At 42.1% G+C, this 13,469-nt stretch overlaps 1 protein-coding gene across 1 annotated transcript; it reads left to right on the top strand.

Moving 5' to 3' along the window:
• Nucleotides 1-3,487: 3,487 nt before the first annotated feature.
• LOC109576394 (histone-lysine N-methyltransferase SETMAR) lies at nucleotides 3,488-11,882 on the top strand. The gene is made up of 2 exons (XM_019985012.2): nucleotides 3,488-3,709; nucleotides 10,527-11,882. Exons 1-2 carry the CDS (start codon nucleotides 3,593-3,595, stop codon nucleotides 11,328-11,330), a joined length of 921 nt encoding a protein of 306 aa, XP_019840571.2. The 5' UTR covers nucleotides 3,488-3,592; the 3' UTR covers nucleotides 11,331-11,882.
• The last annotated feature ends 1,587 nt before the right edge of the window (nucleotides 11,883-13,469 follow it).

Here is a 13,469-nt window from a genome sequence, read left to right as displayed (position 1 = left end):
CTCATAAATCCTATTCATTCTTCAAGGCCTATGGCAAATAACCCCTTCTCCATGAAGCTTTCTCCAAATTTCCCACCTACAAGTGATCTTTCTTTTGTTGTTCAACTTACCTAAAACTTCCTTACATCCTTAATTATACTCTAACCAACTGCATTGCTTAAGCAACTCTTCCCTAGGTAAGAGCAAGTGCATAGCCAAGTCTGATAAAATATTTACTAGGTAACTACATTCAAGCCTATACTTTGAATGGCGTTTAAGACTCCTCATTCAGGATGATTCCAATTTCTATTAATAAGGATCTCCTCTTGCATTTGAATCATCCTCTGGGAAGACAAACAAGAACACTAAGGCATTTATAACCTAGTGTGTAATCATCTATTGTGTGATAACTGCATGCGCTGTTCCCAAAGAACATCTGAAGCCTCTGGGGCGGCAGGCTGTGACCTTCGGAGTGAACCTGACATGTGTGGCTTTATGACAGTCCTGCCAGACTGAATATTTCAGCTCAGTTCAGTTCAGTCACTCAGTCATGTCCAGCTCTTTGTGACCCAATGGACTGCAGCATGCCTGCTTCCCTGTCCATCACCAATTCCTGGAGTTTACTCAAACTCATGTCCATTGTGTCGGTGAAGCCATCAAATTATCTCATCCACTGTAGTCCCCTTCTCCTCCCACCCTCAATCTTTCCCAGAATCAGTTTAGTTCAGTTCAGCCACTCAGTTGTGTCCGACTCCTTGCAACCTCATGTACTGCAGCACGCCAAGCCTCCCTGTCCATCACTGGAGTTTACTTAAAATCATGTCCATTAAGTCTGTGATGCCATCCAACCATCTCATCCTCTGTTGTCCCCTTCTTCTCCTGCCTTCAATCTTACCCAGCATCAGGGTCTTTTCAAATGAGTCAGGTCTTTGCATCAGGTGGCCAAAGTACTGAAGTTTCAGCTTCAGCATCAGTCCTTCCAATGAACATTCAGGACTGATTTCCTTTAGAATGGACTGGTTGGATCTTAGTGCAGTCCAAAGGACACTCAAGAGTCTTCTCCAACACCATAGTTCAAAAGCATCAATTCTTTGGCACTCAGCTTTCTTTCTAGTCCAACTCTTACATCCATACATGACTACTGGAAAAACCATAGCCTTGACTAGACGGACCTTTGTTGGTAAAGTAATGTTTTTGCCTTTTAATATGCTGTCTAGGTTGGTCATTGGAGAAGGAGACGGCAACCCTCTCCAGTACTCTTGCCTGGAAAATCCCATGGACCGAGGAGCCTGGTAGGCTGCAGTCCATGGGGTCCAGAAGAATTGGACACGACTGAGTGACTTCACTTTCACTTTTCACTTTCATGCATTGGAGAAGGAAATGGCAACCCACTCCCGTATTCTTGCCTGGAGAATTCCAGGGACAGAGGAGCCTAGTGGGCTGCCATCTATGGGGTCACACAGAGTCAGATATGACTGAAGTGACTTAGCAGCAGCAGATTGGTTATAACTTTTCTTTCAAGGACCAAGCATCTTCTGATTTCATGGCTGCAATCATCATCTGCAGTGATTTCGGAGCCCTGCAAAATAGTCTCTCACTGTTTCCACTGTTTCCCCATCTATTTGCCATGAAGTGATGGGACCAGATGCCACAATCTTAGTTTTCTGAATGTTAAGTTTTAAGCCAACTTTTTCACTCTCTTCTCTCACTTTCATCAAGAGGCTCTTTAGTTTTTCTTCACTTTCTGCCATAAGGGTGGTGTCATCTGCATATCTGAGGTTATTGATATTTCTCCTGGCAATCTTGATTACAGCTTGTGCTTCATCCAGCCCAGCGTCAAGATTGCCAGGAAAAATATCAGTAACCTCAGATATGCAGATGACACCACCCTTATGGCGGAAAGTGAAGAAGAACTAAAGAGGCTCTTGATGAAAGTGAAAGAGGAGAGTGAAAAAGCTGGCTTAAAACTCAACATTCAGAGAACTAAGATCGTGCATCTGGTCCCATCACTTCATGGCAAATAGATGGGGAAACAGTGGAAACAGTGACAGACTTTCTATTTTTTGGCTCCAAAATCACTGCAGCCATGAAATCAAAGGATGCTTGCTCTTTGGAAGAAAAGCTATGACCAACCTAGACAGCATATTAAAAAGCAGAGAGATTACTTTGCCAACAAAGGTCCATCTAGTCAAACCTATGGTTTTTCCAGTAGTCATGTATGGGTGTGAGAGTTGGACTAGAAAGAAAGCTGAATGCCGAAGAATTGATGCTTTTGAACTGTGGTTCAAAAGAAGACTCTTGGGAGTCCCTTGGACAGCAAGGAGATCCAACCAGTCCACCTTAAAGGAAATCAGTCCTTAATATTCATGGAAGGACTGATGTTGAAGCTGAAACTCCAATACTTTGGCCACCTGATCCGAACAACTGACTCATTTGAAAAGACCCTGATGCTGGGAAAGATTGAAGGCGGGAGGAGAAAGGAATGACAGAGGATAAGATGGTTGGATGGCATCACCAATGTGATGGACAGGAGTTTGAGTAGACTCCCAGATTGGTGATGGACAGGGAAGCCTGGCGTGCTGCAGTCCAGTTCAGTTGCTCAGTCCTGTCCGACTTTGCGACCCCATGGACTGCAGCAGGCAGCAAAGAGTCAGATAGAACTGAGCGAGTGAACTGAAGTGATCCACCACTGGAATCCATCTTCAGCTGAGCTGAAACCCTAATACTTTTATAAGAGTATCTGAAGCCAAAAAGTGGATGCTATCACTGAGGAATCCTAGAGAAGGTGAGAAAGGGGCCCTAAGAGAAACCTGTGACAACGGCCCCATTTCATTCAAGCCCCAGGACAGTAAAGACGGTCTGCGCAAGGCAAGGGCACCCAGGACGGGGCCCCCACAATCTGTGAGAGGGTTTCACATAGAAGCAGCAGAACAGTCGAGTCGACGCACTTTGGCAAAGTTCAAAGTATTCCTTTGGATTCAGCAATTTTGATATTATCGGCATCCTTTTGCGGGACCAGGCTTGGTTTTCTCAGAGCAGGGGACGTCAACAGGGAACAGAGATTCCAGTCAGGGAGCGCGCGGACCCTACACAGACTTCCGATGCCAGGTCAGGCTACCTGGCTTCCAAGCACAATCCCCGTCACACGCCCCGGAGCCGCTCCACAAATTTCAGGTTTGCAGAGACCCAGGGGGTGCCTTCCCCACCTCAGCGTAGGGCGCGCCCCTCCCCGCCCCGCGCCAGGTAAAACTTCCAAACCCTCAGCCACGGACAAACGACCTCGGCGCGAAAGCCCTCCCTGGGCGCACAGGAAAACGTCAAAGACTTCACTGCGTCCCCAAAGCTCTGTCCGTACCTTAGAAGGTTTTGTATTACTTTCTGTGCGTCTGACTCAAAGCAAAAAGTGAGCCAGACCATAAAGTGAAGGAAGGCTGAGCGTGGAGGGAGGAGCCACTCGTGAGCTTCGGTATAAAAACTACCGCTCCCATGAGGCTGTGGGGCCCCCAGGGCTAGACTCCCAGCGTCCTCTGCGAGGCTCAAGAGGTCTAGGTGGTAGGAGCACCGTGTCGGGGCAAAACGGCCACTAAGGCCCTGAAGAACTGGCCCTGACACAATGGCAACGTGTGAGGAGGTGCCTGAGGCCTTGAAGGGCCAGCTGGACGTTGCGCGTGGCCTTGAAAATCTGCCTGTGAGCGCCTGGCCCCCAGGGGCGGAGCCTGAGCCCTTTCAGGTAGGGGCGGGGCTCGGCTGGCCCGAGAGCCGCGCGCGGCCCCCGAGGGCGTGGCCGGCATCGTTTTCTGTGGGGCGGGGCTAGGCGGTCTCGCGCGATGCGTGCGCAGAGTCGGGGTCTGGGCTGGCGCCTTTCCAGGAAGCGTGTTAGTAGGGTAGGTGGTCGTCGCGCTCGTTTCGCAGTTACCCTAAGTGGTCGTCTTTCGATGGCTGACGCTCATGCTTGCTTCGGGTTGTTCAGGTTTTTCTACCTTTTTTTTTTTTTTCTTAACCCACTCTCACAGCTATCTGCGCGTGGAAATAGATCTTAAATTGTCAGGTTTCCGGTATTTTTTTTCAGTTAACCCTTCACAGTGATCTTTACAAGGTCTTTTCTACCCTAAGAATGGCCGTTCCCTTAAGAGAAAACCAGAACCTGGCTTTTTGTCCTAGTTCTGTCCCCAGAACTCACTGAAAGATAGGGAGCAAATCACTGGCCTCTCTGGTCTCAGGTGTCTTGTTTTTAAGATCCCAGTGTCATGATTAAAAACTTAGCCTTTAGAGTCAGACTTAGTTGAGGCTTCCTCCATGCTATGAGAGCTTTGGCAAATATAAATAGCCTCGGCTAAACCTTCAGAGCCCTCTCATGTGCTATTAAAATAATAGTACCTCTTTCCAGATTGCTTTGAGAATTACAGGTAAAATACAGTTCCTGGTTTGCTGAAAGAACTCAATAAATGTTTACTGCTATTATTACCTCAAAGCCCTTTCTGCTCCAACTTTTCACTCTCTCTGAGCTTGTCCTGCATGTTGCTTAAGAAACAAGGAATGACCAAAAAAAAAAAAAAACCCACAAAACAGAATGTTGGAGTGGAAACAGCCCTGTACATGGAAATATAGGAGAGCTAGCTTCAGGGTTTATCATCTTAGCCATGTCTCAGAGCCTGAGTTTCTTCATCTCCAAAATGAAAATAAAAGTTCTATTCCCCTTGTCAAACCCATAATCAATATCAAACCCTGCCTGTCCTCTTCCTAGGGTTATTTTGAGAATCAAATAAGACAATAAAGATTCATAGCGGTTTTCAAAGAGTAGAGCAGGATATTCATGTTGGAAATGGTTATTTTTCCTCAAACTGCCTTAGGCAGTTTATTGTATTATTAACTGTGGTTAATAATTGTATTGTATTGTATTAATTGTATTGTATTGTATTGTATTAAATACAATTGTATTAAATACAATTAATTGTATTAAATACAATTAATACAATACAATTAATACAATACAATTGTATTAATTGTATTGTATTGTATTAATACAATAATTGTAAATATTGTATTATTAACTGTGGTTAATAATACAGTTGACTAGCACCATATTAAACACTGATCCCGAAAAGCTTATTGAAGACCAAACATTGCTAAATTCCTGGTCAAAAACACTGATTTATGTTTTCTTTCTTCAAAAAATAACTGAGTGCCTATAATGTGCCTGGCATGTTAAACTAGGCATAGAAGATAAAATGGTAACAATACAGTTCCTGCCCTTGCGCTTACAAGAGCATACAGAAAGCACTATATGGGGCTGGGGTGGGGTGGAGGAAGCCCTGTGATTGATCCTTACACCTACAGTTGGTGGGCATAAATGAAAATCAGGAAACTAAGACTCAATTCCATGGTGTTCTAGCTTCCTGGCTGTGCACACAGCTCTGGGACCACTAAGAGTTACAAATAGAAGACAAGCTCCCTTCCTTAAGAAGCTTATAGCCTTCCCAAGAAGTTAAAGCATTTGTGAAACATGTAATGACAAGTCTAAAAGTGCCTTCAACTAGTTTGCTCCCATATATTCATGAAGCACAATACCAGTCTTACAAAAGGTCAAAACAGTTTGCCTGCCCCAAACCCTATCTTCACAGGCATATGTACACATAAGAATTAAGGCACAGAGAATTCAAGGTAAAAATAACTTTGTGTCTAGTTTGCTTTTGGGTCCTATATGAAAAGGCAAAAAGAACATTCAGATACTCTGGAAACAAGCACATCATAATGCTATCGGTGTTGCAACAGAAGTAGAAAATAAACTGATTTTCTTGAACTAAGAGCTGGATCTAGCTGTGTTTTCAGGTTTCTAAAACCAGCCTCAGATATCCTTTTTAAGGTCTCAACTTGGCCTTGACAAGAATGATCTGGCTCACAGTCTCCTAATAGCTGCTTGGAGCAAAAACAAACTCATGGGGCTAGAGGCCAAGTACAAAGATTCTTGTAGCTGGTGTTTCAAAACAACCAAAAAAGGAATGAAGATTTTCACAGCACTCCCTTAAAATCCAGAATTGAGGCCTAGGGTTTAAGCCTGGAATATTGTGCAATGACATGTTTTAGTTTCTGGGGCTGTGGTATGGAATGTGACTCAAAAACATCAGTTTTCCAATCAGAAATTATTAAGAGCTGAAATTAAGCAGTCAAATAACATTCCCTAAGTCACCTGCTCTGTGCCTAGTACCATGGATAGGAACCCAACACCTATCACCATTCCATACCCCAAACCTCATGACCATGCCTTTCCTTAAGATACATATACTTGTTAGAAGGGTCAGACCTCCACACTTAGTACAACCAGAGAGCCTGACAGTCTGGGCCACTTAAGATTCCAAAGTTCATGCTATTAATAAGTGCACACATAGTTCAGAGAAGGGAGAAATTAATTGTATATGAGGATAGCCAAGGAGGTATATTTACTCTTTAACAGTCTTCTCTTTGCATTTTGGCTTCTTGGGTGGCTGTGTTTATAAAAAATTTTCTGTTAAATTTTCTGTCAAAAAACGTGAATTCTCCACCCAGTTCTTCAAGGATCTGGTTTCTAGTGCATTTTGAACTGATCATTTTGTATTTATTTCCAACTCTTACCTGATCAATTTTGTGCTTTGATACATACATGGAAAAAGTAAACTTATGTTGTGACAACTGAAAAAGTGATAAAAATCCTATGTCCTCTTTTCTGTTTTTCTGAGGGATTCTTTCTAAACCCCAGCACGTGCATGTTGTTTGTTGATAAGTCGCTAAGTGGTGTCCCACTTTTTTGCGACCCAGTGGAACATGTTCATAGAGTAGACAATAAGGCAGTATTTACTAATGAATGAAGACAGTCTGTACTGGGTCAGCTCTTGGTATTCCCTGTTCCAGATGGCTAAGTAATGGAGGTAGGAAGATAATCATATGGTTTCCCACACATATTTTGGTTTGAGTATGTTTAAACCTAGAGGTTTAGCTGCAGAACCTGTTTGTTTGTTTTTTTTCCCACCACTACTAAATGGCTACTGTATAATTCATATTTAACACTTATGAGCCAGCCACTGGAGTAAGCTTTTTATGTGGTTTTTCACATTTATTTCCTTCATAGCAACCTGTAAGAGAGAGAAGATAGGAAGGGAATGTTTAGAGAGCTTAAGTAATATGCCAGAAATATATGATGTTTTAAATATAAAAATCTAGAAATAATATCTAGAAGAATTTAAGAAAGTGACTATTTTAAAAGTATGAAGCGGCTGACACAGAGTACAATATTATGTTAATTAAATTTCTTGAGAACCTTCCCCCCTCGAATATAGCTATTATCCCTGATTTATAGTTGCTAACCTAAAGTTTAGCAAGTCACTTGCTATGTAAGTCATGGTGCTAATACGAGCCTGGACCTGTGCGAGTCTCCTCTGGGACATTCCATGTTCTGCATTAAGAAGTTCTCTATTGCTTGCCCAGAGTTCCAGGCAGCAGTCACAGAGTTTCTGGCTGGCCTCCCACCCGCTTTGCTGTCATCTCACTTCCCAGCTGGAGACCTCATTGCTTATTAGCGTTTATATCTTTAACTAAATTTTCCAGCCATTTCCTGGAACCATGCTCAGCTTTCACCCTGGGGTATTAGTCAAGACTCATTTGTTTGTAAGAAACATAAATACAATACAAACTGACTCAGGCAAAAAAGGGAAGCAATTGCCCCACATAACAGCAAAGTCCAAGAGCAGTAACTATAGGCATCTCTGGATCCAGAACGCTCAAGCTATCATCAGATATTTCTACCACCTCCCCACCTCACACCCCTGCTCCCATGTCCTGTGGTGGGCCACACACTCAGTAGGTCGAATGTCTGTGCTAGATCTTAGGAATGCCTGGTAGATACTCTATAGTTTAGCAACCCCTGTAAGAGGGTTTCCCCTGTGGCTCAGTGGTAAAGAGTCTGCTTGCAATGCAGCAGCTACAGGAGACATGGGTTCGATCCCTGGGTTAGGACGATCCCATGGAAGAGGACTGGCAACCCACTCCAGTATTCTTGCCTGGGAAATCCCATGGACCAAGGAGCCTGGCAGGCTACAGTCCATGGCGTCACAGAGAGTCAGATATGACTGAGGGACTAAGCACATACAACACATACATCTGTGTCAAAAAAGAAAATCGCCTTACAGTTTAGTGATTTCTATAATACATTAAAATTATATGCACATTTAATGAAAAGTGAAAGTGTTAGTTGCTCAGTCGTGTCTGACTCTTTGCGACCCCATGGCTCCTCTGTCCATGAGATTCTCCAGGTAAAAATACTGGAGTGGGTAGCCATTCCCTTCTCCAGGGGATTTTCCTGACCCAGGGATGAAACCCTGGTCTCCTGCATTACAGGCAGATTCTTTACTGTCTCAGACACCAGGGAAGCCCATATGTACCTTTAAAAACTCATCAATTGAAAAGAATTCTTCATGAACAGTTTAACAAAGTGATAGTAAAGTCTTCATTTTACAAGCACTTCTTAAAATGCCTCAGTAACCATTTCAAAGTTGACTCTTAAAATCTGGAAGTAGATTCTGTATAAGACAGTAGTCACTGAATCTGATTGATAGGGTATGTTTTTCTAAGCCATCCTTTATCCTTTTAGGACACCTCTGCCAAGCTAAAGCTGTAAGAACCCACACAAACAAGAGAAGCTATTTCCGCTCTCCACCCACAAATCACTTTTTAAGCAGTATTGGCCTTCCCCCGCAGGTACACCCACTCACCATTCTTTCACAGGAGGATGTCAATCCTTCACCCCAGCTCAGCGTTTTTTAAAATATAGGATTCTGCACCTAACTGCATAGCTCCTCCGAGGCCTCCACAGGGAGTGTAACTACATGCTGTTCAATACTTTTTCTGAAAGTATTGACACAGTATTAATAGAAAACTGACTGCAAGCTAGGTTGTTCAAATGTTCCTCTGGATGCACTAAAATCAATCCCTGAATTACTACAGGCTATTCAACTGGTCTCTTGCTGACAGGCTGTGGCAGCATGCCAACAGCCTTTCCTGAGGGTCAGAATGAAGGAGATGAAAAGCAGTCCATGAAACTGCTTCCTAGAAAAGAACAATTTGACAGACTCATTGGTGACATTTCTCTCCCGTCTCCATACTGGAAAAAGTCAATGCTTCTGAACAGTAAGACTGTTCCTTAGGACAGTACAAGCCATACATCTAGCCACATTTCCCTCTTTGACTATCCTGGCGCACAGCTGGATGTCCAGTCTACTTCTGCTGCACACTTAGGTATCTAAGCTCGCTTGACTTATTTTTCACTTCACCTTACTTTCCTTATCTGTTGTTTGTTTATCTTACTTCTTTCTAAGTCTCATTAAAAAGTTCCTTTTTGAAACAAAACAAGTATAAGTCAATGAATTACTCTATATATAAAGAAATACGCTGGGCTTACCAGAGAAACTTTGATCTTCAGGGTTTGAGAACATGCTTCATTCTGCCAGTGAGGAAATAACTGGAGGTAAGGCTTCACACAGAAATTTTAAAGTTAGGACTTATTTTTCGTAACATCTTATAAATGTGACATTTTGAAAAGACAGATACATTTAAAAGACCAAGAAACTTTTTTGTTTTATCCCTTTCACACTTAATATGAACAAGATTTCTATTGTGTATATATGTATACAATATATCTACAATAAATTTCAGTATCTATTGCTATTATATAACCAGTTTTCAAATTCTGTCTGCAAGTTTTTTGCCAAATTTCTGCTTTGAACATTGTGAAGACTCAAGTAGAACTACAAGGTAACAGTGTTTTTAAAAAGATGAAAGAGTATATGAGTTTAAGTAATCTTCACATTTTAAAAATTCTTTCAAAAAATCAATGGAAGACTCTGCGAAAGGTCATTGATTTATCATTTATGACTTTCTTATCCTAAAGATCTCAGGTAGCTCACAATAAAAATATATATGTACATGTATATTATCAGATAAATGTAAAAGAGATCAAAAACCAAAGAGAAAATACTTAGCTGTTTTCAAAAACTAAATTCAGCACCAATTTTCCTGACACTTAAAGCCAAGAGGGAAACAAAATGGATTACAAAATTTCCAATATCTGATAAGAAAGAAAGTGAAGTCATTCAGTCATGTCTGACTCTTTGCAACCCCATGGACTGTAGCCCACCAGGCTCCTCCATCCATTGAATTTTCTAGGCAAGAGTACTGGAGTGGGTTGCCATTTCCTTCTCCAGGGGATCTTCCTGGCCCAGGGATTTGAACCCAGGTCTCCTGCATTGCGGGCAGATGCTTTACCATCTGAGCCACCAGGGAAAATACATAATTTTTTCCTAGTGTTATTCCAATACCTAAAAGGAAACCACCGAATTTTAAGTCTAAGAAATAACCTTGTTTTTTTTTAAATTGGAGATGTTTTCAGACAATATTTTAATATATTTTGTCATTTTTGTTCTGTTTGTTGGAATCGGGAAGTGTCTCAGCAAGAGCTGCTTGAAATACAGATGAGATATATGACGTACCATGCTGACTTAAAGTGTTTCTGCTTTTTGCAGTATACTCCTGATCATGTAGCTGGGCCTGGAGCAGATACAGATCCCTCTCAAATAACCTTTCCTGGATGTGCTTGTCTCAAAACTCCCTGCCTCCCTGGTACTTGTTCCTGTCTCCGTCATGAGAATAACTATGACGATCGTTCATGCCTCAGAGATATAGGATCCGAAGCAAAGTGCACTGAGCCAGTTTTCGAGTGCAATGTCCTGTGCCAGTGCAGCGAGCGCTGCAGGAACAGAGTGGTCCAGTGGGGTCTGCAGTTCCACCTCCAGGTGTTCAAGACGGATCACAAAGGCTGGGGACTTCGTACCCTGGACTTCATACCAAAAGGACGGTTTGTCTGTGAATATGCCGGTGAGGTGTTAGGAATCTCTGAAGTGCAGAGAAGAGTTCAGTTACAAACAATACATGATTCGAATTACATTATAGCCATCAGGGAGCATGTCTATAATGGGCAGGTAATGGAAACATTTGTGGATCCTGCCTCTATAGGAAATATTGGAAGATTCCTTAACCATTCTTGTGAGCCAAACCTGTTGATGATTCCTGTCCGAATAGACTCGATGGTACCAAAGTTGGCACTTTTTGCAGCCAGAGACATTCTGCCAGAAGAAGAACTCTCTTATGACTACTCAGGAAGATTTCTTAATCTAATGCATAGTGAAGACAAAGAAAGGTTAGATAATGGGAAATTAAGGAAACCTTGTTATTGTGGTGCCAGATCATGTGCTGCGTTCCTGCCCTATGACAGCTCCCTGTACTGCCCCACAGAAAAGCCAGACACGAGTGAGGAAGGAAGAGCATAGGAGAAATGTGTCTGGCCTCGCAGTGGAAGAGAATGAGAAGGAACCAAGCTTGTTGACTCAGCCCTTCCTGGGTTCCCTTATAAGCAACTTACCCTCAAGGTTGGTCCCTACTCTCCAGTAAGCAGCTTACTCACCCCTTCCTCTACGGGAGGCCAGTGGTTGCCTGGCTGCGTAAGTTTAATTTGGGAATGTGGCACAGACTACAGATTGTCCAGCAACACTCTCTCCCTTCCTATCAGAATTCTCAGTTTTTAGCTGGGTATGTGACTATCGAGAACATAGTAAGTACTCTACATGCAAACCTTCAAGTTCCAAACTGTCAAAGATGCAAACATGCATTCCATCAACATCAGGTGTGAGTGAAGTTGCAGCTTGCCCTCCATCTCCTATTGCTGATGAAGCTTCAGCTCTACCATCACTCACCTCCTTTAGTCAGTAACTCTCCTGGCCTATGCACTCAGTGCCAGCCCCTGTATGCCAGCTATTGTACTGCACTAATGTACTTCTCAAGGTACTGTACTGTAAGATTAAAAATGTTTTATTTTGTGTGTATGTTTGTTTTTTATGTATTTGTGTGAAAAGTATTATAAACCTACCACAGTACAGTACTTTATAGTCAATTGTTTTAGTTGGGTGTGTGCTCAGTTATGTCCAACTCTTTGTGACCCCATGGACTATAGCCCACCAGGCTCCTTCCTCTGTCCATGGAATTTTCCAGGCAAGAATTCTGGAGTGGGTTGCCTTTTCCTCCTCCAGGGGATCTTCCTGACCTAGGGATCGAACCTGACTCTCCTGTGTCTCTTGGATTGGCAGATGGATTCTTTATCACTACCACCACCCGGGAAGCCCGTGTTAGTTGGGTACCTAGGCTAACTTTGTTGGACTTAATGAACAAATTGGACTTACTAACTTTTGGAACAGAACTCATTCATATGTTACTGTACTCATTTTTCCTAGTTGGATGTGTCTAAGGGACTATGTTGCAGTTAGTGGAATATGAGGGAAAATGTGTCCTTAAATTGAGACATCCTTCCCTTACCTACCTCTTTTTTCTTCTTGGCTGTAAGGTATACATGATAACTGGAGCTGGAGCATGCATCCTAGTCCCCTAAATGAAAAGGAAACCACACACAGCAAAGCAGCAACACTGAAAGGAGTCTGGGGATGGTATATTGGGCAATGCTCTGTACCAGTCTTGATCTGACCCCTCTGGACTTTTAGGTGCGAAACAGTCTTTCCATCATTGATGCCACTGTTATTTTGAATTTTCCAGTACTGGCACCGAACCTAATCAATGATCCAAGGAAGCCTTTACAGCTATATACCTAAGCCTTGCTTTACAATCCATTTTATCAGCAATAAAGCTGATATTTTCATTTCTGTCTGACTCCTGCATTTTATTTCTCATTTGTTGCTGAATAAATCAAGGAAAAGGACATGATTGATTATCACCTACTAAAACCCTAATGATCACCACCGACAGTGAAAACTATAACCATGAGAATGACTTCCATGTGTATAACCAAAAGTCATAAAAGGAAACAAACTGTAAAATTTTTGCTATATACCATGGCTATACTGGAAAATTTGTGAAGTTATGCTTCAGAACTTCAAACAGTTTCACTCCGTGTTTTAACAACATGAAAATAACACTGTCCACACCACTGAAGGTGACAGAAATTTTATAATTGCATTTAAACTTCTGGAGAGGCAAACATCTCTAACTTCCTTCCTTAAAGCAAAAGTGTTTGCTTCCTTAAAGCAAAAACAAAGCTACTGTGGAGGTTTATTAGACTTTTTGAAAGCTAAAATAATTACTTGAGCCCTATAATTTTTCTTGTACTTTAAACTTTTCTTTAAACTCTACCACCAAGAGACTGAGCTTTAAAAGGTATATCATAGGGTCCCATATTATATATAACATTGTACTCCTATGTATCATAAAAAGGATTGTACATTTAAGTGAACGGAATGTATGGTATGTGAATTATATCTGAATGAAACTGTTAAAAGTAATAACTATGTTACAGTGTACATATCCATACAACATCATCAGGAATGATTCCCTATGAACAAACGACACTATATACACATAAAATGCCCCAAACTACAAACATACAAATCGGTTCTAAAAGAGAA

The sequence above is a fragment of the Bos indicus genome, chromosome 22, assembly GCF_029378745.1.
Source record: "Bos indicus isolate NIAB-ARS_2022 breed Sahiwal x Tharparkar chromosome 22, NIAB-ARS_B.indTharparkar_mat_pri_1.0, whole genome shotgun sequence".
Lineage (NCBI taxonomy): Eukaryota > Metazoa > Chordata > Mammalia > Artiodactyla > Bovidae > Bos > Bos indicus.
The sequence above is the reverse complement of the archived record's forward strand: the minus strand, read 5'-3'. Positions and strand labels throughout refer to the sequence as shown.